This window comes from Micropterus salmoides, unplaced genomic scaffold, assembly GCF_014851395.1.
Source record: "Micropterus salmoides isolate LMB-PRFRI ecotype aquatic unplaced genomic scaffold, ASM1485139v1 Ms_hic_scaffold_1, whole genome shotgun sequence".
In the NCBI taxonomy this organism is placed as follows: Eukaryota; Metazoa; Chordata; class Actinopteri; order Centrarchiformes; family Centrarchidae; genus Micropterus; species Micropterus salmoides.
This window is the reverse complement of record NW_024040040.1, coordinates 56861828-56889576: the sequence shown is the minus strand read 5'-3', so window position 1 is coordinate 56889576 and position 27749 is coordinate 56861828. Positions and strand designations below refer to the sequence as shown.

At 42.6% G+C, this 27749-nt stretch overlaps 2 protein-coding genes across 2 annotated transcripts in view; both read right to left on the bottom strand.

The window, feature by feature from the left end:
* LOC119888072 (receptor-type tyrosine-protein phosphatase mu-like) overlaps positions 1-23362 on the bottom strand; it is a 25169-nt gene extending 1807 nt beyond the window's left edge. The window contains exons 1-8 of the mRNA XM_038698538.1: positions 23066-23362; positions 12870-12957; positions 9620-9696; positions 8564-8600; positions 6360-6457; positions 2342-2458; positions 280-434; positions 34-169 (exon numbers count right to left, since the gene is read on the bottom strand). Of these exons, the coding sequence (XP_038554466.1) occupies positions 34-169; positions 280-434; positions 2342-2458; positions 6360-6457; positions 8564-8600; positions 9620-9696; positions 12870-12957; positions 23066-23362 (1005 nt within the window). The remainder of the gene's footprint in view (positions 1-33; positions 170-279; positions 435-2341; positions 2459-6359; positions 6458-8563; positions 8601-9619; positions 9697-12869; positions 12958-23065) is intronic.
* Positions 23363-24581: 1219 nt separating this feature from the next.
* Positions 24582-27749, bottom strand: part of LOC119887943 (receptor-type tyrosine-protein phosphatase mu-like) — a gene marked incomplete at its 5' end in the record, with an annotated part of 69740 nt that continues 66572 nt past the window's right edge. Inside the window, 1 exon segment of the mRNA XM_038698486.1 lies at positions 24582-24657. Within this exon segment, the coding sequence (XP_038554414.1) occupies positions 24582-24657 (76 nt within the window).

Here is a 27749-nt window from a genome sequence, read left to right as displayed (position 1 = left end):
GTGTGTCTTTGTGTATATGTTGTGTGTGAGTACCTCAGTCTGGACCATGTTAACCCTTCGTGCTCTCAGCTCTCGGACGCAGTTGTAGATGTCGACCACGCCCTCTCTCTCCGCCATGTCCAGCATGATGTCGATCACTATGAAACAACCTGTACGCCCCGCCCCCGCACTGACACACACCCACACAGTTTTATATTAAAGCTGCATGCTCAAAACAAACACCACTTTATGAAGCAGTAATGTGGGGTATATTAGTGACTCATATTTAAATGTGTGTACCTGCAGTGCACCACGGTGGGGCCGGCAGTGGGCGGGGTTTTGGCCTTGACTCGGCGGATGAAGCCCAGCAGGCCGGTGGCGTGAAGCGGCACACCGTGATCGGGCCATCCGGTGAAATGAAACTGACGGATCTCCCTGATCTCTGCCACGCCCCTCTGCAACAGAAAGTGTAAAATACATTTCAAGTACATTTACATTTACTAATTTTATCCAAAGCGACTTACATGTGAGGAACAACTTAAAATCATCAATACAGCATCAAATACAGCACGAGATCTACAACTGACAGGGACTGGGACAGCTTTGTGTGAAGGGATAGCAGAGCCAGGCGGCGTTCGTTGGAGGAGCGTAGTGGCCCAGAAGGAACGTAGCCTTGGATTATGGAGTTTAGGTAGATGGTGCAGACCCAGGAGTCTGGAGGCAGCATTGGGGACTTGAATCTGATTCACACACAGGTCACACAGTAATGGAGGGACAAGAGTCCTTTTGTCCTGATCAAAAAACAGACACACTGCTGCGTTCTGAACCATTTGTAGGGGTTTCACCACACAAGCTGGAAGACCTGCTGGGAGGGCAGAGAGATAACCATGGCCTGTACCAGAAGCTGGGTGGCGTACTGAGTGAGGTAGGGCCTGATTTTCCTTATGTTGTGCAGTGCAAAGCGGCATGACCGAGAGACAGTAGCAACATGGTCTGAAAAGGACAGCTGGTCATCAATCATGACACCCAAGTTTCTCACCACCTTGGTTGGAGTGATGGTTGAGGAGTCAATTTGTAGTTTGATGTTATGGTGGATAGATTGTTTGGCTGGAATGACCAAGAGTTCAGTCTTAGAGAGGTTTAGTTGAAGGTGGCGAGACTTCATCCATGCAGATATGTCTGATAGACAGTCCGTGATCCACGCCGAGACAGTGGGATCGCCTGGCGGGAAGGATAGGTAGAGTTCCGTGTCGTCTGCGTAGCAGTGGTAAGCGAATGATCGGCCCCAGTGAGGTGGTGTAGATTAAAAAGAGAAGGGGCCCAAGCACTGAGCCTTGGGGCCCCCCTGTGGAGAGGCAGTGGGAGGAGGATAATTGTCTTTGCCACAAAACATTGTAGGAACGCCCAGAGAGGTAGGATTCGAACCACAGGAGTGCTTTACTCGAGATGCCCATTGCTGAGAGAGCGGATAGCAGGATCCTGTGGCTGACTGTGTCAAAGGCAGCTGATAGGTCAAGCAGGATCAGAACCGAGGACTGGGCTGCAGCTTTAGCTGACCTTAGGGCTTCTGTTACAGACAGAAGAGCCGTTTCAGTAGAGTGGGCACTCTTAAAACCAGACTGATATGGATCTAGGAGGTCATTCCCTGAGAGGAATTCTGAGACCTGTTTGAATACTGCCCGTTCAATAGTTTTGGATAAAAAAGGTAGAAGAGACACTGGTCAAAGTTCTCAACTTGAGTTGGGTCAAGTGAGGGCTTTTGAGCAAGGGTGTAACCCGAGCCCTTTTGAAAGTGGTCGGGAAGGTTCCTGAAGCCAGAGAAGTATTTATCACGAGTGATTGTCGGTACCACGGTAGGACATATGGCTTGGAGGAGATTCGTAGGAATCGGGTCCAGTGGGCATGTAGATGGACGGCTACGGGTCAAGAGTTCTGATACTTTGTTCTCCGTGAGAGGAGTAAACGAGGAGAGTGAACAACCACTGACCTGGGAGGGCAGAGGAAACGATGTAGCAGGACTGCTACATGTTAGGTTTTCCTGTGCCGAGTTCACAGAGTGGGAGCTGACCGGAGTGAGAACAGAATGGTTGATTGTGAGAGATTTAGAGAATTGGCTGGATGTAGCCGCCACCTTGCCTGTGAAGGAGGCAGCAAAGGTATCAGCGGACAGGTTTGTGGGTGGTGGAGGGGAGGTTTAGAAGAGATTTAAGTGGAAAATAATTTCCTTGAGTCAGTGGCACCGCTAATTCTGTTATTATAGAACGCAGATTTGTCAGCACTGATGCTGGTTGAGAAGGAGGATAGCAGCAGGTGGTAGCCGCCCGTTATAATGTGTGTGTGTGTTACAGTGTGTGTGTTCTACCTTCTCCACAGCGAAGGTCCGGATCACGTACTCTGACAGCAGCTGAGTCTCGATCAGCGTCACCTTCATGTCACCGTAGATCTCCGTGTCGTCAGGCCAGTACTTACAGCACTTCACCTGGACGCGCGCACACACACACACACACACACACACACACACACACACACACACACACAGGAATCTTGTTTATTCATTAACATTGGATGCAGGCAGAAATAAATGACTCGTTAATTAAACAGAAACATAAACAGAACAAAAAAAGCTGATATTAAAATCTAATTAGAGAACCCCCCCCCCCCCCATTAACAGCTAATTACTGCTGAGCTAATCGCACTGTCGCCACGGCAACCAACAAAGTGAACGTGTGTGTGTGTGACAGAGAAAGACAGAGGGAGATAATCAGCCTGATCTATCCCAGAATCCCCCTCTGCGGCTCTCCTGTAGAGGGGGAACAGATCCCTGGTGCCTTCTGGGTAATGAGAGCTGGGACAGGGAGCCCGCCTGCAGGTGTGTGTGTGTGTGTGTGTGTGTGTGTCTCAGGTTAAATCCTTCAATTTCAGAAGGAAAGTGTGTGTTGTCTTCGTGTCGTGAGGTTTCAACTCGGCTTTAGTGCTCAGCTGCCGGAGCTCCAGATGCTCCAGTTTACTGTCCTCCCATCTGGCTGTAGTGCTCATCAAGAAAGACATTTACATTCAAAGAGTTCATCCACTGGGGACCAGGAATGGGATCTATATTTTAACACTTCATCCACTGGGGAACAGGAATGGGATCTATATTTTAACACTTCATCCACTGGGGAACAGGAATGGGATCTATATTTTAACACTTCATCCACTGGGGAACAGGAATGGGATAAATATTTTAACCCTTCATCCACTGGGGAATAGGAATGGGCTAAATATTTTAACCCTTCATCCACTGGGGAACAGGAATGGGATCTATATTTTAGCAATTCATCCACTGGGGAACAGGAATTGGATCTATATTTTAACACTTCATCCACTGGGGAACAGGAATGGCATCTATATTTCAAGACTTCATCCACTGGGGACCAGGAATGGGATCTATATTTTAAGACTTCATCCACTAGGGAACCAGGAATGGCATCTATATTTCAAGACTTCATCCACTAGGGAACCAGGAATGGCATCTATATTTCAAGACTTCATCCACTGGGGACCAGGAATGGCATCTATATTTTAAGACTTCATCCACTGGGGAAAAGGAATGGGATCTATTTTTCAAGACTTCACCCATTGGGGACCAAGAATAGCATCTATATTTTAAGAGTTCATCCACTGGGGACCAAGAATGGCATCTATATTTTAAGACAATTGTCAAAATGTCTATATTGTTTTGTTCATAGTGTGTATATTAGTGTTGTCTACTCTGTAGTTTGTGTCTGATTTTATTTTATTATTATTATTATTTATTATTGGATAAGTAAGCACATCGTGAGCATGTACAATCCTGAGTCAAATTACTCGTATGTACACATACCTGGCAATAAATCTGATTCTGATTCTGACTTCATCCACTGGGGACCAAGAATGCCATCTATTTTAAGATAATTGTCAAAATGTCTATATTGTTTTGTTCATAGTGTGTATATTAGTGTTGTCTACTCTGTAGTTTGTGTCTGATTTTATTTTATTATTTATTATTATTTTATTATTGTATAAGTAAGCACATCGTGAGCAATGTACAATCCTGAGTCAAATTCCTCGTATGTGTACACATACCTGGCAATAAAACTGATTCTGATTCTGACTTCATCCACTGGGGACCAGGAATGGCATCTGTATTTTAAAACTTCATCCACTGGGGACTAGGAATGGCATCTGTATTTTAACACTTCATCCACTGGGGACCAAGAATGGCATCTAAATTTTAAGACTTCATCCACTAGGGACCAGGAATGGCATCTATATTTTAAGACTTCATCCACTGGGGACCAAGAATGGCATCTATATTTTAAGTCTTCATCCACTGGAGACCAGGAATAGCATCTATATTTTAACACTTCATCCACTGGGGAACAGGAATGGTATCCATATTTTAAGAGTTCATCCTCTGGGGACCAGGAATAGCATCTATATTTTAACACTTCATCCCCTGGGGAACAGGAATGGTATCCATATTTTAAGAGTTCATCCTCTGGGGACCATGAATGGGATCTATATTTTAACACGTCATCCACTGGGACCAAGAATGGCATCTATATTTTAACACTTCATCCACTGGAGACCAGGAATAGCATCTATATTTTAAGACTTCATCCACTGGGGAACAGGAATGGTATCCATATTTTAAGAGTTCATCCACTGGGGACCAAGAATGGCATCTATATTTTAACACTTCATCCACTGGGGACTAAGAATGGCATCCATATTTTAAGACTTCATCCTCTGGGGACCAGGAATGGGATCTATAGTTTAAGAGTTCATCCACTGGGGACCAAGAATGGCATCTATATTTTAACACTTCATCCACTGGAGACCAGGAATGGCATCTATATTTTAACACTTCATCCACTGGAGACCAGGAATGGCATCTATATTTTAACACTTCATCCACTGGGGACCAGGAATGGTTCCCATATTTTAAGAGTTCATCCACTGGGGACTAGGAATGGCATTTATATTTTAACACTTCATCCACTGGGGACCAAGAATGGCATCTATATTTTAAGGTGAGACACCAGCCAAATAGGCTTTTTTTTTACTTTACTCATATCACACTGAACCTTCACAAGCTGAATGGAAACATAAATAAAACATTCTGTTTTTTCATATTTAATATGCAAATTAGGTATATTTTCATTAAATATGCACATTGATACATACATACATTGATATTTATGCAGATTAGTGACACAGGCTGTCGTAGAGTTGAGGTTAAATATGAAAATAAAGCGGCCTTTTCATTTGCAATTTATACGTCTCGTAAGCGGCAACCTCCGGCTCTCACGACTGAAGCACCTTAAACCTGCGTTCTTTTTAGCAGCCAGCAGGGGGCGACTCCACCGGCCGCAGAAAGAAGTGTGATTGCATCGAAGTCTGTGAGAAAATGTTTCTACTTGTCAGCTGATTTATTCCCTCAGTAAACACTTTCTTGATGAGTTTATGGTCTCAGTCGCTAGTTTCAAGTCTTCTTCAACACAGCATGATGTTTATTTAGTAAATTATGGTCCCATTTAGAGGAACAGAGACCAGGAAGCAGGGGAGGCTTTAGGGCGGGGCTACAAGCTGATCGACAAGTCGCTACCAATGGCGACCTGTCAATCGGGATAGAGGCGACTCGTATCCGCTGCTCTGTGTACATTTAACCAGCGCAGCTGAAAAAGCTTATCTTAGTCGGCTGCTCATTTTCAGTAAGTACGTCTTGTTTTAAGCGTGCTAGCCAAAATTAGCATCCCAGCTAATATTACAGTTAATGTGAATTACAGATGCACCTTGCTAACCAAGCTAGCTAGCTCCACCCTCTCTTCCAAATATGGTCACGTCTGGTGCCTGGTTGCAAAACAACAAGATGACGACGGCAAAAATGCCAAACTGGAGGTTTCAAATTGGCAGTCCGCAAACCAACGGGTGACGTCAAAGCGGCTAGGCCCACTTCCTCACAGTCTATGTATACGCTCCGCTTTAGTTGCAGTTAAATACGTATTTGTATTTGTGTTATTTGCTCTCGGTGACACAAACCTTACACATCTGTGACCTTCTCTACTTGTGGTTACATTTGTAAACACAACCCTGTGACATGCGCTCTTCTTTGTTTGTGGTTACGTTTGTATTTGAGTTTGTGAACTACGCTCTCATTGCTTCCAGAGGTAAAATGCACTTCTTACACAATAAACTGAGGCAGTGAACTTTTCAACAATAGAAAATAAACAAAGGGTAAGTAGAGACGTGACAGATGCACTCTGGGAAATGGAGTCCCAAACTTCATCAACAAGGAAAAACAACCAGATGGCCACAACAATCAGTCTGTGTGTGTGTGTGCACACGCGTAGACTCACCCGCCCCACCTCCACCAGGTTGGTTACCATGACGATTGCGGCAGTGTTCTCCTGCCAAATCATCCGCCAGAAATCGTAAACAGTCTCCTGCATGGGACCTGAAAATCACACACACACACACACACACACAGTAAACTTCATATTAGACAGCAGATCAGCAGGCGACACCAGAGCTGTACATGAATTATAATGACTCTTTTAATTAATTCAAATTAAGCACACGTACACACACACACACAAAAAAACACACACACAAAAAATATTTTTAATCACTGTTGACAGTCTGTGTTTTGACGAGCTAATTAGTTCATGCTAATCCATTCCTGTCCTCAAGTGTTTTACAGCAAGAAGCTGCTGCCTGCCTGCACGCACACACACACACTCCATATTCATGCTGATAGATGTGGTTGCAAAAACACAACAGTTTATTCAGAAAAGTACATTTCTACCCGGAGAGCTGAGTGTGTGTGTTTGTGTGGTATCAGAGTGTCTGCACATATCTGAAAGTTACATTTAAAACTTCACTTATGAAAAAGTAAAACAGTATTAATTCTTCAGATCTCGGCTTTCCATTGTGGATAGTACCTGGTACTTTATTTGGTATCACTACAGACGAGTTGAGCCGATACAAAAAGGTGGCGTGAAAACATGCAGACCACTGATGTCAGAGGGAATAGTCACTTGAGATCATCTAAACCAACCGCAATTGTTTTATTCACTCAAACAAGATTTTAAAAAAAGGTAGGATAAAAAAGTATAATATAAATATCTGCAGTGGAGCGTGTACTATCTGCAGTGGAGGTTGTATTATCTGCAGTGGAGCGTGTACTATCTGCCGTGGAGGGTGTACTATCTGCAGTGGAGGTTGTACTATCTGCCGTGGAGGGTGTACTATCTGCAGTGGAGGTTGTACTATCTGCAGTGGAGGGTGTACTACCTGCAGTGGAGCGTGTACTACCTGCAGTGGGGTGTGTAGTATCTGCAGTGGAGCGTGTAGTATCCGTAGTGGAGGGCGTACTATCTGCAGTGGAGGGTGTCGTATCTGCAGCAGAGCGTGTACTATCTGCAGTGGATTGTGTACTGTCTGTAGTGGAGTGTGTACTATCTGCAGTGGAGGGTTCACAATTTGCAGTGGAGGGTGTACTATCTGCAGTGGAGGTTGTACTGTCTGCAGTGGAGCATGTACTGTCTGTAGTGGGGTGTGTAGTATCTGCAGTGGGGTGTGTACTATCTGCAGTGGAGCGTGTAGTATCTGTAGTGGAGGGTGTACTATCTGCAGCGGAGGGCGTCGTATCTGCAGCAGAGCGTGTACTATCTGCAGTGGATTGTGTACTGTCTGTAGTGGAGTGTGTACTATCTGCAGTGGAGGGTTCACAATCTGCAGTGGAGGGTGTACTGTCTGCAGTGGAGGGTGTACTATCTGCAGTGGAGGTTGTACTGTCTGCAGTGGAGCATGTACTGTCTGTAGTGGGGTGTGTAGTATCTGCAGTGGGGTGTGTACTATCTGCAGTGGAGCGTGTAGTATCTGTAGTGGAGGGTGTACTATCTGCAGCGGAGGGCGTCGTATCTGCAGCAGAGCGTGTACTATCTGCAGTGGATTGTGTACTATCTGCAGTGGAGGGTTCACAATCTGCAGTGGAGGGTGTACTGTCTGAAGTGGAGCGTGTACTGTCTGCAGTGGAGGTTGTACTGTCTGCAGTGGAGGGTGTACTATCTGCAGTGGAGGTTGTACTGTCTGCAGTGGAGGTTGTACTGTCTGCAGTGGAGGGTGTACTGTCTGCAGTGGAACATGTACTGTCTGCAGTGGAGCATGTACTGTCTGCAGTGGAGGGTGTATTATCTGCAGTGGAGGGTGTACTATCTGCAGTGGAGGTTGTACTGTCTGAAGTGGAGGTTGTACTGTCTGCAGTGGAGGTTGTACTATCTGCAGTGGAGGTTGTACTGTCTGCAGTGGAGCATGTACTATCTGCAGTGGAGCATGTACTGTCTGTAGTGGGGTGTGTAGTATCTGCAGTGGGGTGTGTAGTATCTGCAGTGGAGGGTGTACTGTCTGCAGTGGAGCATGTACTGTCTGCAGTGGAGGTTGTACTATCTGCAGTGGAGAGTGTACTATCTGCAGTGGAGGTTGTACTGTCTGCAGTGGAGGGTGTACTATCTGCAGTGGAGGTTGTACTGTTTGTAGTGGAGGGTGTTTGAGTTCTTACCTTGGGTAGCAATGTAGTGATTGGGTCTGTGGTAGCCCTGAGAGAGGAGAGGACAAGCCGAAGAGGAAGGAAAAGAAACAATAGGTCATGTTAAAGCTAAAGATGTGAGGAGAAATGTTCTTCAAAGATCTAAAACAACTAGACGTTTCAGTCTGAATCCTGTGTTCACACCATGAGTCTGTGGCAGGGCTCTACAGTGTGACCATTTTGCTCCCATATGCCCCTAAATCAATATGTGCGAAAAATTATTTATTAAGTAACTACCGTAAATACAACCTACAATATCGCCCCCACCCTGCCCGCCGCGCCGCGCTGCTAGTGGTGGGCAGAGTGTCGATATCGATAATTATCACGATAAGTTTCAAATCTTTATTTCTTTTGAGATTAAAGGCAGATTTCTGCTACTGAGGGACCTTAACCTGATGGTTAATTGTGGTTTAAACTGGTCTTTATGGTCAACACTTGATGCCAAACAGTGGATCACTTCACAAATCAGAGGCAGAACATTCAAAACAATTATGATAAAATCTTTTTCAACACATATGCATGAGTAAACATGACTTTTTATCTAATGTTTTAATATTACACTAATACACTCATTAAAACTAGTTTCTCCTCCATGTTGTAGAAAGAGCCTGTGAAAAAAAGCTTTAACAAAATATGAAGGCCGATGCCGGGGGCCCAGATCCAAGGGCCTCCAATGGTTTCACAGCATAGTTGAACACAAGGAGAAGGAGCACACACGTGGTATAAACATGTGTATGATAAATAGTTTGCTGTGGAGCCATGTGTGGGAGCGTCTGGCTCTGTGAGGTCCTTGTTTCTCCGGCCCTGAACCTGAACCTTCACAACCAAAGCCCACTTTATACTTCCCCTCACAAGGGTAGGAACACACGCGCTCGCTCTCAGCAGAGACATCTCCTCTGTCTGTGTGTTTACAGAGTAAACAGCAACCAACACCGCCTGGTGACCACCGTCGCCATGGAAACACAATCCACCAGGACGTTTCAGGTCGACCTTTAGAGGAACAAAAGAAGTAAACTGTGTGTTACTCACGTCCACGTAGTTGGCGTTGATGTAGTCAGAGCCGCTCTCTCCGTCCTGAGGCTGCAGACGCACACGGGAGTGGTCGTCTGACACACACACGCGCACACACACACACACGCGCGCGCGCACACACACACACACGCGCGCACACACACACACACACGCACGCACACACGCACACACACACAGTGTTAATTGGCCGGCTTGTTGTCGTGGTGAAGCTGAATATAATCACCTCTAATTAGCTTCTGCTGAACAAATGATCTAATAATAAATTAATAACCACTTCATTACATTCATTCTACTAAATGATATAAATAAATCTGAATCTGTGTGTGTGTGTTAGAACTGTTGTGTTTTGTACGCATACATTATTCATTTTCACAATTTCTTCTTCTGGAAAACAAAATAATTTATATCCTAATAGAACAAGAAATAAATGCAAGAAATAAAATACAAATGAAACCTCTTTAAAGTTCTGTGTCTGACGCTGATCGTGAAACTCTTCAACCTGCAAACGTGAATTTCAAGCGTCAACATTTGATGCATTCATCAACAAAACGCACGATGATCATGGAAAATCAGAAACGAGATGAAACTGATCCACAGTATAAACTGAAACAAAATGGCGGCGCCTTGACCTGACTCTGACGATTAATCAACTATTAATTTACTTAATAGATGAATTGTTTCAGCTCTAATCTGAATTATGCCATTACAGGGCTGATGCTGTGTTTCTTTCTGTGAGTAACCCATGTAGCCGTTCGCAGACATCAGGACATTATGAAGTGCTTATTAATGTTCAGTTTGCATTCAGTACGTGTTTATACAAAGATATAAAAAGATTCAAAGTTGGGTCTGAAAGTCTGGTTTCTGGCCCACCGTCCACCTCCTTACTCACACCTTTCTGTTAAATATCCTACACCTTTAGCGTACTAATATGACGCTTCCCCCAGTTCGTTAAAAACTGGCGCCAAGAGATCGTGACCATGTGTCCAGTTGTGATGACTTGGGAGTAAGAACTTGTGTATGCCACACCTTCCATTCCAGCCAATCAGAATCCAGAATTCGTGCGCCGTCGTCTGAAGCTGTCAGAGTTTCAGTTCAAAGTCAAATCTACAAAACTTAAAGAAGTTAAATCAACAGACGAGTTATTTCACGAGTGCCTCCCACCAGGTCTGAGGCCTGCAGCTCATTGGCTGCCACCGCTGTTACACACACACACACCGGTCACAGAGACTGGTGTGTGTGTGTGTGTGTGTGAGTGTTACTGGCTGGTGTGAACATGAAGTGAGTCCCTGCAGGCCACCGTAGCTCCCAGCATCCTCCATCACACCTCATTAGCATAATTACACCACCACAGGACAGACTCTGCGTGTGTGGATGTTCGCCAGCAGCTGAAACTGAGCAGCTGTCAACGCTAACTTTCTGGGACGTTAGCACATTAGCTTCAGCAGCTACATGATGTGTCTGTGAGACCCGGAGCTGTGTGATGATAGGAGCTGACCCCAGATCTGCCCGACGGTAACGAACCGCAGCACAAACAGCCGTGTGTTTCCTGTCTGACGCGTTCAGACACTCTGATGCGGCTGGTTTGAAGGCAGCTTCAGACTTTCTGCTCTTTGACACTGAGCTCGAATCTGGATGTTTTAGTTATTCAAAGTTGTCATAGCAACACGTCCCACAGCACAAACCCTCTAACAATGGCTTTAAAAAGTGTTTCAATAAACGCTCTCAAATTTCTACAGGTTTCCCACAGCAGAGCTTCTAACGGCGTCTGTCTGTGGAGCGGAATGTGATGCCCAGCATGTTTAACTGTCTGTAAGTGAGTAAGTAATAGTGTAAGTGTTGGAACGACACAATGAAATGTTTCATCATTCATGTTCCTGGGTGGACGTCAGGTGTATCTGCTGTTGCTCTGAAGCTCACAGACCTACTACTCTGCATTTCCAGCCCTTTATTGTAGTTCTGCGACTCCTGTATGGCAGTTTTGCATGATTCAAAGTTCAAAAATATAATTTACAGGCATCACATCTGATGAACCAGTGGTTAGGTTGTTGGTTAATTTATGGCTACAAATGCATCACTACAGACGTGTCACCCGTCTACATGTGACGGTTACATCTATGGTTAAATGTGACAGGCCGGGGGCGCACCAGACCTCTGTTTATATCCTCACATTCCCTGACTGCCACCTCTATTGTCACATCCAGTGAGACGGGTCATGTCCCAGATCAAGACCAACAAGTCCCATGTCAAGACATGTTCTGAGCAAGGACCAAACAGTGACGAGTCAAGTTCTAATCAAGTATTATGTCCAGACCAACAAGTCCCAAGACATGTTCTAAGTCAAGACCAACAAATACCAAGTCAAGTTCCAAGTCAAGTTCTAATCAAGTCCTAAGTCCAGACCAACAAATCCCGATTCAAGTTCTAATTAAGTCCCAAGACATGTTCTAAGTCAGGCCAAACAAGTGATGATTAAAACCAACAAACCCCAAGTCAAGTTTTAAGTCAGGACCAAGAACTGACAAATCAAGACAAAGTATCAAGTCAAGTTCTAATCAAGTACCAAGTCAAGACCAACAAATGCCAAGATATGTTTTAAGTCAGGACCAGGAACTGACAAATCAAGATAAAGTACAAGTCAAGTTCTAATCAAGTCCCAAGTCAAGACCAACAAGTCCCAAGACATGTTCTAAGTCAGGTTCTAATCAAATCCCAATTCAAGATCCAAGTTCTGAGTCAAGTCCGAAGCCATGACCAACAAGTCCTACTTAACCAACAAACCCAACAAATCACAAGTAAAGTCCCAATTCAGTTCAAATGTTAGAGTTCATGTTCTGCACTTGTTAAGACCTAATAGTCCTAATTATACACAGTAGGAGTTTCAGTCACAAGGTGTTCTGAACAGAACAACTGCACTCCCCATAACAAACAATTTGGGGAGAACCTGGGGACACCTGTAGTGGCTTGGGCAGTTGTTAATGGTTCAATCATGGACATCATGAAAACTCATCTGAGGCACACAAATCATCAAGTGTTCTCCCAGTCTCACATATTAGTGTTATCTATTGTATATTAGTACTGTATGTTATCTGTATCTACAGTATCTGACTGAGCTACATGTCTGCTCTCTACCAGAACAAGGCTTCCACAGTGTCGTTGAGCTGAACCTCTGAAACACAGTCAAACAGGTTTAAATCAGTCTCTAAAACACACCTTACATCCACATTATGAATAATGTGTGGGTACATACAGGCGATGATGTTTCCGTAGCGATTCTTCATGCGGTTCTCATCCTTTTTGGCCGAATCCCACGGAGCTGACTGTCCCTCGAAAAAACTCTGAAAGGACAAAAAAAAAAAACAGAGGGTTTGTTTGAAAGGAGAACAGATCCAGAATGATGAAACTCAGTGAATGACTTCATGAATAATGCAGCGGATGTGTTTGATTTCCTGTTCTCTCCCTGAACACACACACAGGCGTTAGTTTTGTGGTCAGAGTAGATGATTAAGTCCAATTATGAGAAGGAGGCTCAGAGAGAAGCCGGAGGCGTCTAAACACACACTGATGGTTGTTTTCTTACTGAGTCCAAACAGAGTAAAAGTACTCTGACTGTTCTGTGCTGAAACAACACTTTCCTCTGCGTTTATCTGTGTGCAGTTCAAAGGTTTAGTTTTGCTGGACTATCTGGCCCCATGATGGAATAGAAAACACCAGCTGAGTCGTTTTGGTATCTTTGTAGTCAATAGTTTTGTGTCTCTGTGGTAATATTTTGCATCTCTTTGTTGTTTTGTTTCTCTTTGTGGTAATATTTTGCATCTCTTTGTTGTTTTGTTTCTCTTTGTGGTAATATTTTGTATCTCTTTGTTGTTTTGTGTCTCTGTGGTAATATTTTGTATCTCTTTGTTGTTTTGTGTCTCTGTGGTAATATTTTGTGTCTCTTTGTTGGTTTCTGTCTCTGTGGTAATATTTTGTGTCTCTTTGTTGGTTTGTGCCTCTGTGGTAATATTTTGCATCTCTTTGTTGTTTTGTTTCTCTCTGTGGTAATATATTGCGTCTCTTCATTGTTGTGTGTCTCTGTGGTAATATATTGCGTCTCTTTGTAGAAATATATTGCGTCTCTTTGTTGTTTTGTGTCTCTGTGGTAATATTTTGTGTCTGTTTGTTGTTTTGTGTCTCTGTGGTAATATTTTGTGTCTCTTTGTTGTTTTGTTTCTCTTTGTTGTTTTGTTTCTCTTTGTGGTAATATTTTGCATCTCTTTGTTGTTTTGTTTCTCTTTGTGGTAATATTTTGCATCTCTTTGTTGTTTTGTGTCTGTGGTAATATTTTGTGTCTCTTTGTTTTGTTTCTCTTTGTTGTTTTGTTTCTCTTTGTGGTAATATTTTGCATCTCTTTGTTGTTTTGTTTCTCTTTGGTAATATTTTGCATCTCTTTGTTGTTTTGTGTCTCTGTAGTAATATTTTGTGTCTATTTGTTGATTTGTGCCTCTGTGGTAATATTTTGCGTCTCTTTGTTGTTTTGTGTCTCTGTGGTAATATATTGCGTCTCTTTGTTATTTTGTGTCTCTTTGTGGTAATATTTTGCGTCTCTTCGTTGTTTTGTGTGTCTGTGGTAATATTTTGTGTCTCTTTGTTGGTTTGTGTCTCTGTGGTAATATTTTGTGTCTCTTTGTTGGTTTGTGTCTCTGTGGTAATATTTTGTGTCTCTTTGTTTTGTTTCTCTTTGTTGTTTTGTTTCTCTTTGTGGTAATATTTTGTTTCTCTTTGTTGTTTTGTTTCTCTTTGTGGTAATATTTTGCATCTCTTTGTTGTTTTGTTTCTCTTTGTGGTAATATTTTGCATCTCTTTGTTGTTTTGTGTCTGTGGTAATATTTTGTGTCTCTTTGTTTTGTTTCTCTTTGTTGTTTTGTTTCTCTTTGTGGTAATATTTTGCATCTCTTTGTTGTTTTGTTTCTCTTTGGTAATATTTTGCATCTCTTTGTTGTTTTGTGTCTCTGTAGTAATATTTTGTGTCTATTTGTTGATTTGTGCCTCTGTGGTAATATTTTGCGTCTCTTTGTTGTTTTGTGTCTCTGTGGTAATATATTGCGTCTCTTTGTTGTTTTGTGTCTCTTTGTGGTAATATTTTGCGTCTCTTCGTTGTTTTGTGTGTCTGTGGTAATATTTGTGTCTCTTTGTTGGTTTGTGCCTTTGTGGTAATATTTTGCATCTCTTTGTTGTTTTGTGTCTCTGTGGTAATATTTTGTGTCTCTTTGTTTTGTTTCTCTTTGTTGTTTTGTTTCTCTTTGTGGTAATATTTTGCATCTCTTTGTTGTTTTGTGTCTCTGTGGTAATATTTTGCGTCTCTTTGTTGTTTTGTGTCTGTGGTAATATTTTGTGTCTCTTTGTGGGTTTGTGTCTCTGGTAATATTTTGTGTCTCTTTGTTTTGTTTCTCTTTGTTGTTTTGTGTCTGTGGTAATATTTTGCGTCTCTTCGTTATTTTCTGTCTCTTTGTGGTAATATTTTGCGTCTCTTTGTTGTTTTGTGTCTCTGTGGTAATAATTTCTCTCTTTGTTGTTTTGTGTCTCTTTGAAGTTGTTTTGTGTGCTTATGATCCTTCTAGTGTCTCTTTGTAGTTGTTTAATTTTTTCACTTCATGGTTATCGTCAACTCTTTCTTGTTTTGCAACTCTCTGAAGTCATTTTGCGTCTCTTTTAAGTAGTTTTTTGTCTCTTAGTGGTCGTTGTTTTGTCTCTTTTTGTGGTTGTTTAAATTGACAGTCAACATTTCCTTGTTCATTAAAAATGTTTCCTTATATTGATAACAGCCTTTATCCACATGTATCTGTGTATCATAACTGCTGGGTGCGTTGAGGGAGCTCACACAGACTTTGAGCCGCAGCAGGTTTCCTGGGTCGCTCATTAAAATGCCTGCAGACAGATGTGTGTGACAGCAGTCTAACAGCTCCAGACATCCATCAAACTGACAGGTGAGTGATGCCGCACACACACACAGGTCTGCATGATTGACAGTGAGGAACAAAGGGAGGAAAAAGAAAAGAATCGAAGGAACGAATGAACTAATGACTGCTGGCAGCGACTGTGTTTTCACTTCAGCTTATTTCAGACGCTGAAGCTACCTGTCCCCTTAAACCACCAACAACCTCCTGCTCTCATTGAAAAGGTCAAAGGTCATGTCTTCTATGACCTAAACAGAGGTTTGAAATCACACGGGCTTGTTCAGCTCATTCATTACACGCTGTACGATGAAACAGACGTGTTTAAGGGTGCTTAAATTAACTGAAAGCCTCTTTCAGACCTCGATGTAAGCCACAGAAACTTCAGTTGTCAGTGTGGGAAATATGCTGTGATTGGATGATTTGGTATAAACCCAGACTCTCTATGTTCTCCCAAAATAGGTTCACAGACACAGCAGACAAAAGGTTCTCTAGTAATCAGCTTCAATATGAAAGATGCTGTTTACAGTCTGTCTGCAGGCAGAAACACCACAGACATTTATTAACACAGACCGTTACTGACAGAAAGCTGCTGCTGATGATGATGATGATGATGATGATGTCACCTCATTAAAGTATTTCAGCTGGCTAACTAGCCCGCAATTAGCTCTGACACACTTCGTGAATCTGAACGTTCAGTCACAATTTCATAAAAAGCTGATGGGCAAAACGAATCCGAACTAAATCCGAAGTTTCATTAGAGCTTTTTAACCACATCGTACGGCCATCTAAGGGAGCACGGAAACTAGATCAATGTCGGTCATCAGTCCATGCACACAAGGCTGGATTAACAATGGGGAAGAGCACGCCGCTGCCCAGGAGTCTACAGTCAGTGTTACTACGAGGGGTTAAATGAAAACAGGCGCCTCATTAACTAGTTCATACGAAGAGATGAGTTGTATAAATATTTACAGACACCAGGTGGAACCAAAGGTGGAACTGGTTGATTAACGGTAGCATGCTAATACCTGAGCTGCTGAGAGTGAAGAGTAAAAGAGGTCATTTGTACAGTCAACATCTCTGACCTGAAACTGTTGAGACGATCCTGAAGTTTAAATGGTGCAAACTGATTTAGAGAATCAGTAGTTGGAAGCAGGTTGGTCATTACTGAGAACTGAGGAGGACTTTGTGTTCAGACTGAAGGACTCATGAGGAGCTGCTGCAGCCAACACATTCTCACTCCCAACTCGACACATATGATCACTTGGTCAAAACCCTTTAGGGCTCAAGTTAGCAACAATGAATATCCAATATGCATCCTGTTAGACTTTCAAAATAAAAGTACATGTTAATGTTGTGAAACGTTACCATTTGGTTAGCTTTAGGAAAAGATCCTGGTTTGGGTTAAAATGACTACGTTACGTACATCAGTTAACTTACATAAGTTAAGTAATGTATCTTGCGTAACTCAGGCAACGTACGTAACTTAAACATTCAGTGTTGACTTTTTGTTTCACACAGGACACTGACACCAGTCTCCTGGTTGATAGTCTGGTTTCTGGTCCGACCCAACAGCCTCCTTACTCTGACTTTTCTTTTAAATATCCTACACCTACCTTTAGCGTACATAAATGACGCTACAGGGTTTCCCCCAGCGTGTTACGATATAATGCCAGCAGGTCTCGACCATGCGTCCATGTGTGACGAGCTGGAGGTGAGAACAGGTTTCTGCAGCTCAGTCCAGATTTAAGGAGTGTGAATTGGTTTTGGTATTTTAATTAATTTGTTTAAGAAGCTGATTCACTTCTTTAGAATATGAGCTGAGAAAATTCTTTATTATTGCTCAGTGATGGAAGAAGTATCAGATCTGAAGTTAAATTTGAAAGAAAAATAATTTAATTAAATTTTACTGGAGTAGACTGTGAGAAAGTTTTGATGTTCAGTCATTAATTTGTCAGTTGCTCATTGATAATAATGAATCGATTGTGTGTGTGTTGATTTGTAACTTAATGCGGAGGTGTGTCAGACGCTGGACCTCCTTGTTCCTGCTTCTCTCAAACACCACGGACCCAAAAACAAATGAATCAAACAGCATCCTGTGAAATGTTTCCGATCAAACCAACATGCTGGTCTGGCTGCTAGCGACAGAGGGATGGAAGCTAACGTTCACTGAGGGAGGTGTACAGAAACATGGTGAGCCCCAGTCTTGTGTTAGCATTAATGCTACATTCAAGTCAGTGGTAACCATCGCTGTCTCTGAAAAACCTGTTAAACAGACAAACGTCACGGTGTGTTTGTCTTTCAAAGAAACAGGTGGTTACCGTGGTGTCTCTAACGTAATGCTAATACAAACTGAGGCTAGGTGAATCTAAGCTAACAGGCTACAGTGCTAAAGGGGTGTGTTTGTGTGTTGGGCGTTAGCTAGTGTCTAGTCTCTAATCAGGTTGACAAGAACACAGGATGTTAAGAATCTGAAAGCCAAAAAGGCGTCTTACCTCATTAAGCTGTCCAATCAGATTAATTAGTAAAGGAGAAGCATGGAGGGAGATAACAATCAGCTCACTACTGCAGCACTTTACATCAGTAATCAATAAAAGACAGGAGTCTGGTTTAAAGAAGGATTAAAACCACAAGAAAACATCTTTGGTTTCTAAATTCTAACTTTCTGGTCCAAATTTCTTTTCACATTTTGTTTTGAAAATCCAGACTTTACACTGAAAATCCTCAGAATAACACCAGAGAGTCTTTTCATGTGGCCCAGATCCTCTTCCAGAGATACTAATAAATGCTGTGCACATGATTTATTGAAATGATCAGAGTGAAAAGTCATTAAAAAACTAAAGAACGAGCCCTCTGAGCTGCTCGCGACTCCACGAAACAACCACACAGCAGATGTTATTTAACATTAATGAAACATTCAGCGTTCATGGAATCTCTTTAAATAGTCAAACATCAGTTACATGTGTAGATAGATTAGAGAAAACAAACCAAAGGTAGAACAAAAGAACAGATTTTCAATAGGATCAAAATTCAAACACATTTAATTTCCAGTATCACCAGTAGCATCAGCCCGATCTCTGCTCCGGTCAGACTTTTATTCATCTGATGAGTTCCTCATGTGCGTTAGTTCAACAGGAGGAACGGTGTGTTTGACATAAAGATAATAACTTCTAAGACATTTCTTGAAAAGAACCCAGGGGTCCAGACTGCAACCATTTGTAAGAGTGTGCAAGTTAAAGTTTCATGCGGTCGCGTTTGAGCGAGTGTGAGGTGATCATTAGCGGTGCGACCATTTCACTCGCAAATGCCCCTAAAATGCAAGCACACTGTGCGTAATCCGCCCCGCCTCTAATTATTACAGTGTGACTGGCGGCCGGACGCCTGGGCAGCTGAGGCGGTGACACAGAAGACAACAGGGAGAAGATAAGGAAGGTTTATGTTTGGCTAGCTGGATGTTTAGCTCTATCAGCTGCCTTTTGTTTAAACACAAGGTCACTTTTCAACAACCAACCAATCACAGCCTAGATGGGGTGGGTCATTAAAAATGTTTGACATGCTACAGAAAACTTTTGAATGTTGAACTCGTTATCACTTAGCATTAACGTATTAGAGACTAACCCGACCAGCATGTAGAACATTTCACTAGACAAGGATTTAATGAATAAAAACTGTCTGGATGACAGAGTAATAGTGAACTATATAGTATACTAATATATAAAATATAATCAATATAGTAACTTTTTACTAACAGTATATATTAACATATTTTTATTTAATATTGTAATATTATACTAACAAACTAATTTCTCCTAGTTCCTCCTCCAGGTTATGGATCGAGCCGTGTTTTACACATAGGAGGAATTTGCTGTGGTGATAAGGTTCTACACGCAGAAAAACATACAGTCAACATAAATAAATGCAGAAATATAAATATGGAATGGAAGCTCTATCTTGTATAAACAGTGTAAATCTGCTGTCCCCTCAAAATAACACATCACGCAGCCATTAATGTCTAAACCGCTGGCAACTAAAGTGAGGACACCCCTAAGAGAAAAGGGATCAAAGACTCAATATTCTGTGGGGCCACCATTATTCTCAGCACTGCCTTAACCCTCATGGGCCTGGAGTTCAATTCAATTCAATTCAATTCAATTTTATTATATAGCGCCAAATCACAACAACAGTTATCTCACAGCGCTTTTCATAAAAGAGCAGGTCTAGACCGAACTCTGTGATGATATTTACAGAAGCCCAACAGTTCCCACCAAGAGCAGCACTAGGAGACAGAGGCAAGGAAAAACTTCCTTTTAAGAGGCAGAAACCTCGAGCAGAACCATGACTCAGGGTGGGCGACCATCTGCCTCGACCGGTTGGGGTGAGAGAGAGAGAGAGAGAGAGAGAGAGAGAGAGAGAGAGAGACAGTGTAGATCTTATGTAGAGCAACCGTTCTTTGTTTCAGATCCTCAGAGAGTTCTTTGCCATGAGGTGCCATGTTGAACTTCCAGTGAGCAGTATGAGGGAGTGTGAGAGCGATAACACCAAAATTAACACACCTGCTCCCTGTTCACACCTGAGAACTGGTAACACTAACAATTAACATGACACCGGGGAGGGAAAACAGCTGATTGGGCCCAATGTGGACATTTTCACTGAGGGGTGTCCTCACTTTAGTATCCAGCGGTTTAGACATTAATGGCTGTGTGATGTGTTATTTTGAGGGGACAGCAGATTTACACACTCACTACTTTACACTGGAGCAAAGGGTCATTTCTTCAGTGTTGTGGGTCAATGTCACTGGGTCAACACAGTTTAAGCTTGAAACATTGAACTTGCAGGGGCCGATGCCCCTCCCACTTGTTATCAGGGTCACTGACTAATACTTGTACCAAAACGAAAAAAAAGGGTGCGACCAACTGAGAAAGCTGCACCAGTGCTCCCAGTGGAAAAGTTAGTCTGGAGCCAAAAGTAAAGTACACATCCACCAGATCCAGATAAAAATATTTCAGACAAACGTAAAGTTTCTTTGATACGAAGATGCAACAAGTCCACTCATTCAAATGCTTTAAGGCGGGGCTAACTTGTCATTGACAGGTCTCTACCATGGCGACCTGTTAATCAGGATAGAGGTGACTCGGATCTGCTGCTCCGTGTAAATTTAACCAGCGCCGCTGCAAAAGCTTATCAGGAGTTGGCTGCTCATTTTTCTGTTTTGTTTTAAGCATGTTTGTCGCTAGCCAAAATTAGCATTCCAGCTAATATCACAGTTAATGTGAATTACAGATGCACCTTGCTAACCAAGCTAGCTAGCTCCACCCTCTCGTCCAAATGTGGTCACGTCTGGCACCAAAAACAAAGATGGCGACGGCCAAAATACCAAACCAGAGGTAATCCATATAATCCAACGTGGGACACCACGGCGGCTACGTCAGCTTCTTTTACACAGTCTGTGATTTGGACCTTTTGGTAGCTGGAGGACGGTCTCATACTGGCAGGTATAGAACAGCAGGCGTGCAACGATACGTGCTGAAGCATGAGGCTTTAAAGATGGACTACCGAGATATGAACCGGTGTTAACTTTGGACCAAACCAGTCCACTGTCCTGGTCAGAGGTCACCGAGATGACGGAGCTTCTCCTGTAACGTCCTCTGCAGAACCTCTTCTTCAAGCCTGGACCCTCATCGAAGGGTTTACCTGCTTCCTTTCTGACTTGGAGAGTTTACAGTCTATGCAGCGCTACCTTATCTGGAAAACACCGATCACCTGATCAATCATTTATCTTGTTTACCCACACACACACCACATTCATCTGGTATACAAACTGCAACTCCACCTTCTGAAGGTGTTTATTGTGTCTTCAGGGAGCGGCCGGTTGGTCTACATGATCAGATGGTGTGTGATTGATAACCCTGCACGGAGACAAACCGGTTCTCCAAACAAACCAGTTTGGAAACGTCGTCATTGGACAGTCAGACGGACAGAAACACTGAAGAACTCCTCACCACTAACTTTCTGCAAATGGAGGGTGAAAACACTCTGTGTGTGCGTGTGTGTGTGTGTGTGTGTACTCAGTATGTATAATGGATTAGCCCTGAGGGCAGCCCGCTAGCAGGCAGCCAGACCTGAACACACACACACGTACACACATTATACACACACAGACACACAATATACACACAAGCTATTCCCTGTTTTGGCCCATTAGCTGGAGGGAAGATCTATAATGTATGTCTGAGTGTGTGTGTGTGTGTGTGTGTGTGTGTGTGTTCAGGTAAGTAACATCCATTAGTAAATTTCTCCTGATGAAAACGGGTAAACATGTGGCGTGCACACACAGTGCTGCTGTTATTGAACATTTCTGTTTTCTGTCTTGTTCTTCCCTCCTCTCTCTGTCATCGCTGAAACGATTCATTGATCAATAAATTAATCAACAATATTTGAAATAATCATTAACGTCATTCATCAGTCAGCTTTTCTGTCTCAGTGAAGTGAATCTCAGTGAAGCCTCCTCAGACTTGTTGTTTCGACATTTTATGGATTAAATAATAACCGATATCTTGCGAAACTAGTTAATAGATAATCAATAATGAAATTTATCCTTGTGTCGGTGGTTAGCTTGTTGCTGAGGTGTATTTTTAAAATGAATCCACCCATTGAAAACAGATAAACTGATCATAAAATGAATCATAGCTAGCGTTTAACGCCCTCGGAAATACATAGCCACCGTGTCCTGGTAAACAAACAGCTAGCAGCCAGGTAGCAACATGAAGCTAGCTGAACAACTGTGTAAATATTATGATGAATGTGTTTTTGTTTTTTCAGTCTGGTTTAGTAGAAGATAGAAGAGAGGTTAAATTAGGAGGGTCGTTTTCAGCCTTTTTGATGTTGGATTTATAATTAAATTGATATATCGTAGACGTCTGCGTGTTGTTTATAAACTCTGATAATTAATCCAACACGTCTCTGCAGCGGCGTCCATGTTGATTCCACATTCAGACTTAAGAGCACATGAACACACACTGAAGTCAGAAGAATGACTTCACAACTCAGGGAATGGGACCATCCGAGGAGCACCTGAATGCACCGTGAGCCGCTGGTTGCAATTCCCAACCGTCACCACTAGATGTCACTACATTTACATTTACTTTTATTCATTTAGCTGACACTTTTATCCAAAGCGACTTACAGTTGCTATATGTGTCAGAGGTCGCACGCCTCTGGAGCAACGAGGGGTGTCATTGTCAACATAATGGTGGTTGGGTCACAGTGGGGAATTGAACCCGGGTCTATCACACCAAAGGCATTTGTCCTATCCGTTGCACCATCACCACCCCACCACTAACACTTACACACTGAACCTTTAACATAAGTATGAAAACATGAACGCCTTCCCTTAATGAAAGAGGTCTTCATCCTGTGTGTCGTTCTGGGTACGCTACCCTCGACTCCAGGAAACTAGTCTATGTGCTGTTTCCAGCCATAAATAACTGAGTGAGTTTGTGTGCATCCTCCTCACCTCGTACTCCTCCTTGAAGCCGTAACCTTCGGCGCATTTCATCTGGGTGATGTGCTGCAGCAGGTCGGCCACTCGGATGGCCGGATGCAGCTGACCCGTCTGATAGGGCAGCGCCTCGCGCTCCGACTCCCTCTGCTTGTAGTGGGACTGGACCAGGCTGCTGGTTTCACTGGTCATAGTGTGACTGTCGTCTGGAGGAGGAACAGAATATGACAAACAGGTCAGACTGAGGCTGTAGCCAGAGGACCGCTGGACAGACAGACAGTCAGAACCGTGTGATGCAGATATGATGTTCATGTTGGATGGCATGGACTCGACGGGAATTCACTTTTGTCTCCTTTCGTTTAGGTACATTTATAGAAAAAAAAAGTCTTCAGTTATTTGTCCAAGTAAAGGTTAAAATCAAGGGCAGCTGGACTTGGCTGAAGATACTGGAAGACGTTTCGTCGTTTGGACGAGAGACTAAAGTTCTGACAAAGGTTCTGGCGAACTGAAGAAGACTCTTGGATGAGAGACAAAACGTCCTCAAGTATCTTTAACCAAGTCCAGCTGCCCTTTCCTTGGATAACTATGACCTGGATGACAGAGAACCTGCACAGACATCTTCAGACACCTTGGGCCGACACTGTACAGACGAAGCCTGGTTTTAGCTCTGTGTTGTTGGTCCCAGACTTAATTCAGAATCAGACCAAACTTCCACCAGATTATCTGTCGCCTCATGTTCGAGACGAATTCCCAGAGCAGTCGCCTCTGATTTCTGGTAGGTTGGACTCTTTGGGCAGTTTGAAAAGTCCTGATCCGAGTTCCCAACATGGCTGCTGTTACCTGTTGTAACCTGTAGAAAGTAGGGCTGTTTTTTTTTAGCTGTATCCGCATGCAGGAGTAAATCTGCTTACTGTATTCGAATCCCTCGAATCTTTCAACATTTAAAAGCAGCGGGAGTTAAAAATAATAAATAAATAACTCAAACTGGGATTTAGGTCTTTTATCTGGATCTCTTTAGCTTTTAATTGATCATCTTAAAATATGATTGATGATTGATAAACCTTTGGGTTAGGATTAGCAAGCCAGCAGCTCTCATGATCAATGAACCTGATCTTGTTTGCTGGTCTGAAAGCTGATTTAAAACATAAAAAACCTTTAAAATATGTAATTTAATGTAAAATCTATAAACAATATTACAACATCTGCACAACAACGTCCCACTTCCTGTGTAGACAGGAAGTAAAGAGACAAAAGGGTATTACAGCTTCAGATGTGTTGTTACCACAACAACCCTAGTGCATCAGATCACATGACTGGAGAGAGGATGGTGATTGGTGCTGGTTTCTTTTCACACTGCCGCCGCAGCTATCAATCACGGATCAATAATCTGATCCAACAAAAGGACTTCCAATCAAACCAATCTATTATATGAATCAGTTGCTGGTCCAGACCCAGTACAGGTCCTGGACCCATTACTGGTCCAGACCCAGCACAGCATGGTCTCAGTACTGACACTGGTCCCAGTACTGGTCTAGACCCAGTACAGCATGATCTCAGTACTGGTACTGGTCCCAGTACTGGTCCAGATGTGGTCCAGGTTCTCGGAGCTGCAGTGTGGAGAGAGCAGAGTTCAGAGTCCTGGAACAAAACAAACCTCTCTGGTGAACCGTTTACTGACATATGACCCAGGGACATCCAGGACTCTGACGTGAACATTTCAACAAAGACTCGATGGACAAACCTTCCACTACACTTTCTAACTCTGCTCTTATTGGCTAGCCTGGAGGCTGACTGACCAATCTGAAACTCTCTATCCCAAACAGCCCAACCAATCAAGGCGAGGGCGAGGAGATGGGCAATTTGATGGAGGTGGCGGTTTGTGGAGGACGGGTGAGACAACCACAACAATGACAACAGCAACCAATCAGAAAAAAGAGAGATGGGCAGAGCTGAAAACTGATTGGTTCGAGGTGAAATGGTGGGAGGAGTTGGGGAAAGTGATGTCACAATTTCACATGGGGGTTAAAATGAGGCTAATTGATGACAACAGCGGGTGGTGGGTGCGGCTCCATGCGCAGTGGTGACAGACACCCCCCCAACATGAGTCCCGCCCCTTATCCCCAAATTTAACCACTTACCATTAATGGGCACTTTACACAGAGAAAGATAGAAGAGAAGAAGAAGAGAGAGGAGACAGGGTATAAGCAACAACTTTAGCTTTAGCCTGCTACTGCTAACACACAGCTAGCATGAATAACAAACAGCAACTAGCACTGTCTATGTGAACTTGTCAACTAGCAGCAACCGCCTAGGCTAACCTAGCTAACCCGGCTAACCTGGCTAACTGGACCCTAAACGTAGGACTCCTCAGCTAACGTCCCAACCCCCGGCCTGAAGACAGATCAGCTAGGAGAGAGGACAAACAGGAACCTAAGCAACAGTTTGCTTCAACGTTCCTTCACTTGGACATTAAACTAGCCTAGCAGCACATGTAGCGCAGCAGTTAGCATCCGATTTTGGTTCACTTTCCACGAGCAAAACACAGATCAGCAGTCTGTTCTTGATTTATTTCAGAGTTTATATATCGTCTAGATCAGTCTCATTATTTTTGTAACCCTGTTTATTAGAAATTAATTTGTTTGTTAGTTTTTTCACCTGTTGTCGATTTAGATAAACACTTTGGTTAGGCTTCAGGAAACATGATCCCTTCAATGTTATTAAAGTCAACCTCTGTCACAGTTTTGGGGTTTTGTTTCCTGTTTTGTTTTGAAGTTACCAGTCCTTGTTCCTGCCTGTGTCTTCCCTGTTGCTTACCTGATCTGTCTCACCTGTATTAATCAGCCTGCCTGCTTGAGTTGGTATATATAGTCCGTGTTTCCTTCCTGGTTTTGTAGGACCGTCTGTCTTTCTTTTTGGATTACTGTGTTATTTCTGTTTGAGTCTGAATTGAGTCCTGCCTGTCTCTTACTGTGGATTTGTTTGGTCTTAAGTTTCGGACTTGACTGATGTTTAGTTCCTTGCATCCCAGCTGTGTTGGTTTATTCACCAGTATTTCTGGGTTTGGGTCCAATAATATGTTCAGTGTTCCTAACTTTGATTTAAAAAACATAATTAAGGCGCATTACATTTGCTGTCACAGTTTAATGTTTTTTTTTAACCATATGATTTAGGGATCTTTAAAAATTGTGACCAAGATATGACACTGTTTCTAAATCCCTCACATTTGACATCTACTTTGACTTCATGTTATTGATTAATAAAAATTTAATAATCTTTATTTACAGGCCTGCTTTGGGGGATATTCATATGAAATCCTATAAAATAAAATACAGACGAATGAACCAGAGACTATGCAGATCTTTGGTTTTAGTTGTCAACACCTTTTCAGCTGTGTCCTGTTCTTCTTCTGTTTGTGATTAAAGGTACGATATTTGGAACAGACACGGGAGGTTAAGCTGGCTTAGCACAGCATTCTTGATTTGTTTGTTTGACTTAGCTTAGCTTCCTGCTCATTTTGTGTTAAATAAAATAATCTTAAAATCAACAAACGTCTGCAACATCCAAGAATCACAACCAAGACGTCCAGAGTGTAAAAGAAGCTGCTAGCAGGCCCTCTGACTGACTCTGGTTTTAAATGGTTAGTTTGTTTTCCTCCCCCAGTCCACGTGGGCGTGTTGTGTCCATGCAGAGGTTGGAGGTCACAGACAGACGTGACGTCAACACGACACGCAGGAATGTTGTGGATGTGGGGATGGAGTGAAGCCCACCGTTGTTTAAAAAAATAAAAAAAAAAATAAATAATGTTAAAAAATAATAAAAACACTTTAAAACATACTAAAAATTATATTTATTTTGAAATAAAAAATAAATTACAAAATTGTTTAAAAAACTAAAATTCAATAATAAAATTGGAAAAACAAATTTATCAGAAAGGAAAACTTAAAGCAAAATCTCTTTAAGGGCTAATCAATATAGAATTATTATTAAAATTAAATCAATATATTAATTAAAGATGGAGGATTTGGAGAATAAAAATAAAACTTTAAACAAAATACTTTTAAATATTTTGAACATAAAAAAACAGAAGAACTAAAAGCAGCCGAACAAGAAGCAAGCAGGGATGGATGGAAGCCAAAATATCACTCTCTCTTTCTCATTCTCTCCATCCTCCTCCATCCTTTCACCTGTCTTCTCTGTCTCACCTGTCTGTCCACTCCCTGTCTGTCTATCTACTTCCTGTCTGTCTACCTGTGCAGGTTGTTGGGTTTTTTTTGTCCTACAGGAGGAAAGAAAGGAAAAGTGTCTCACCAGAATGGCGTCGGTACGAAGGGATCTACCGTCAGGACACATCACAGCAGACAGAGACACAAAGAGAAGACACAGGACAAAGGGAAAAGAAAAGAAGAAGGAAAAGTCAGCCCCCATCCATATCTGTGTGTATGTATCCAGCTGATTTGGCTGAATGTCGGTACACTCGGCTGAACGTCGGCACATCACCTGCTCTGGTCAGTAATGATGACATCCACACTGACTCGGTATCTCTGTGACCTGGCTGCTCCTACTGGACTTTAATCTGTTCTCATGTTTTAAAGTGGATTTTTTTTCCTTCTGCTGCATTTTATCAGCGGAGACTGAAGGAGGGTGATTGGCCAGCATTCACAGTGTACCCTGGGAGAAAGACAGCTGCCTCACTGAGATA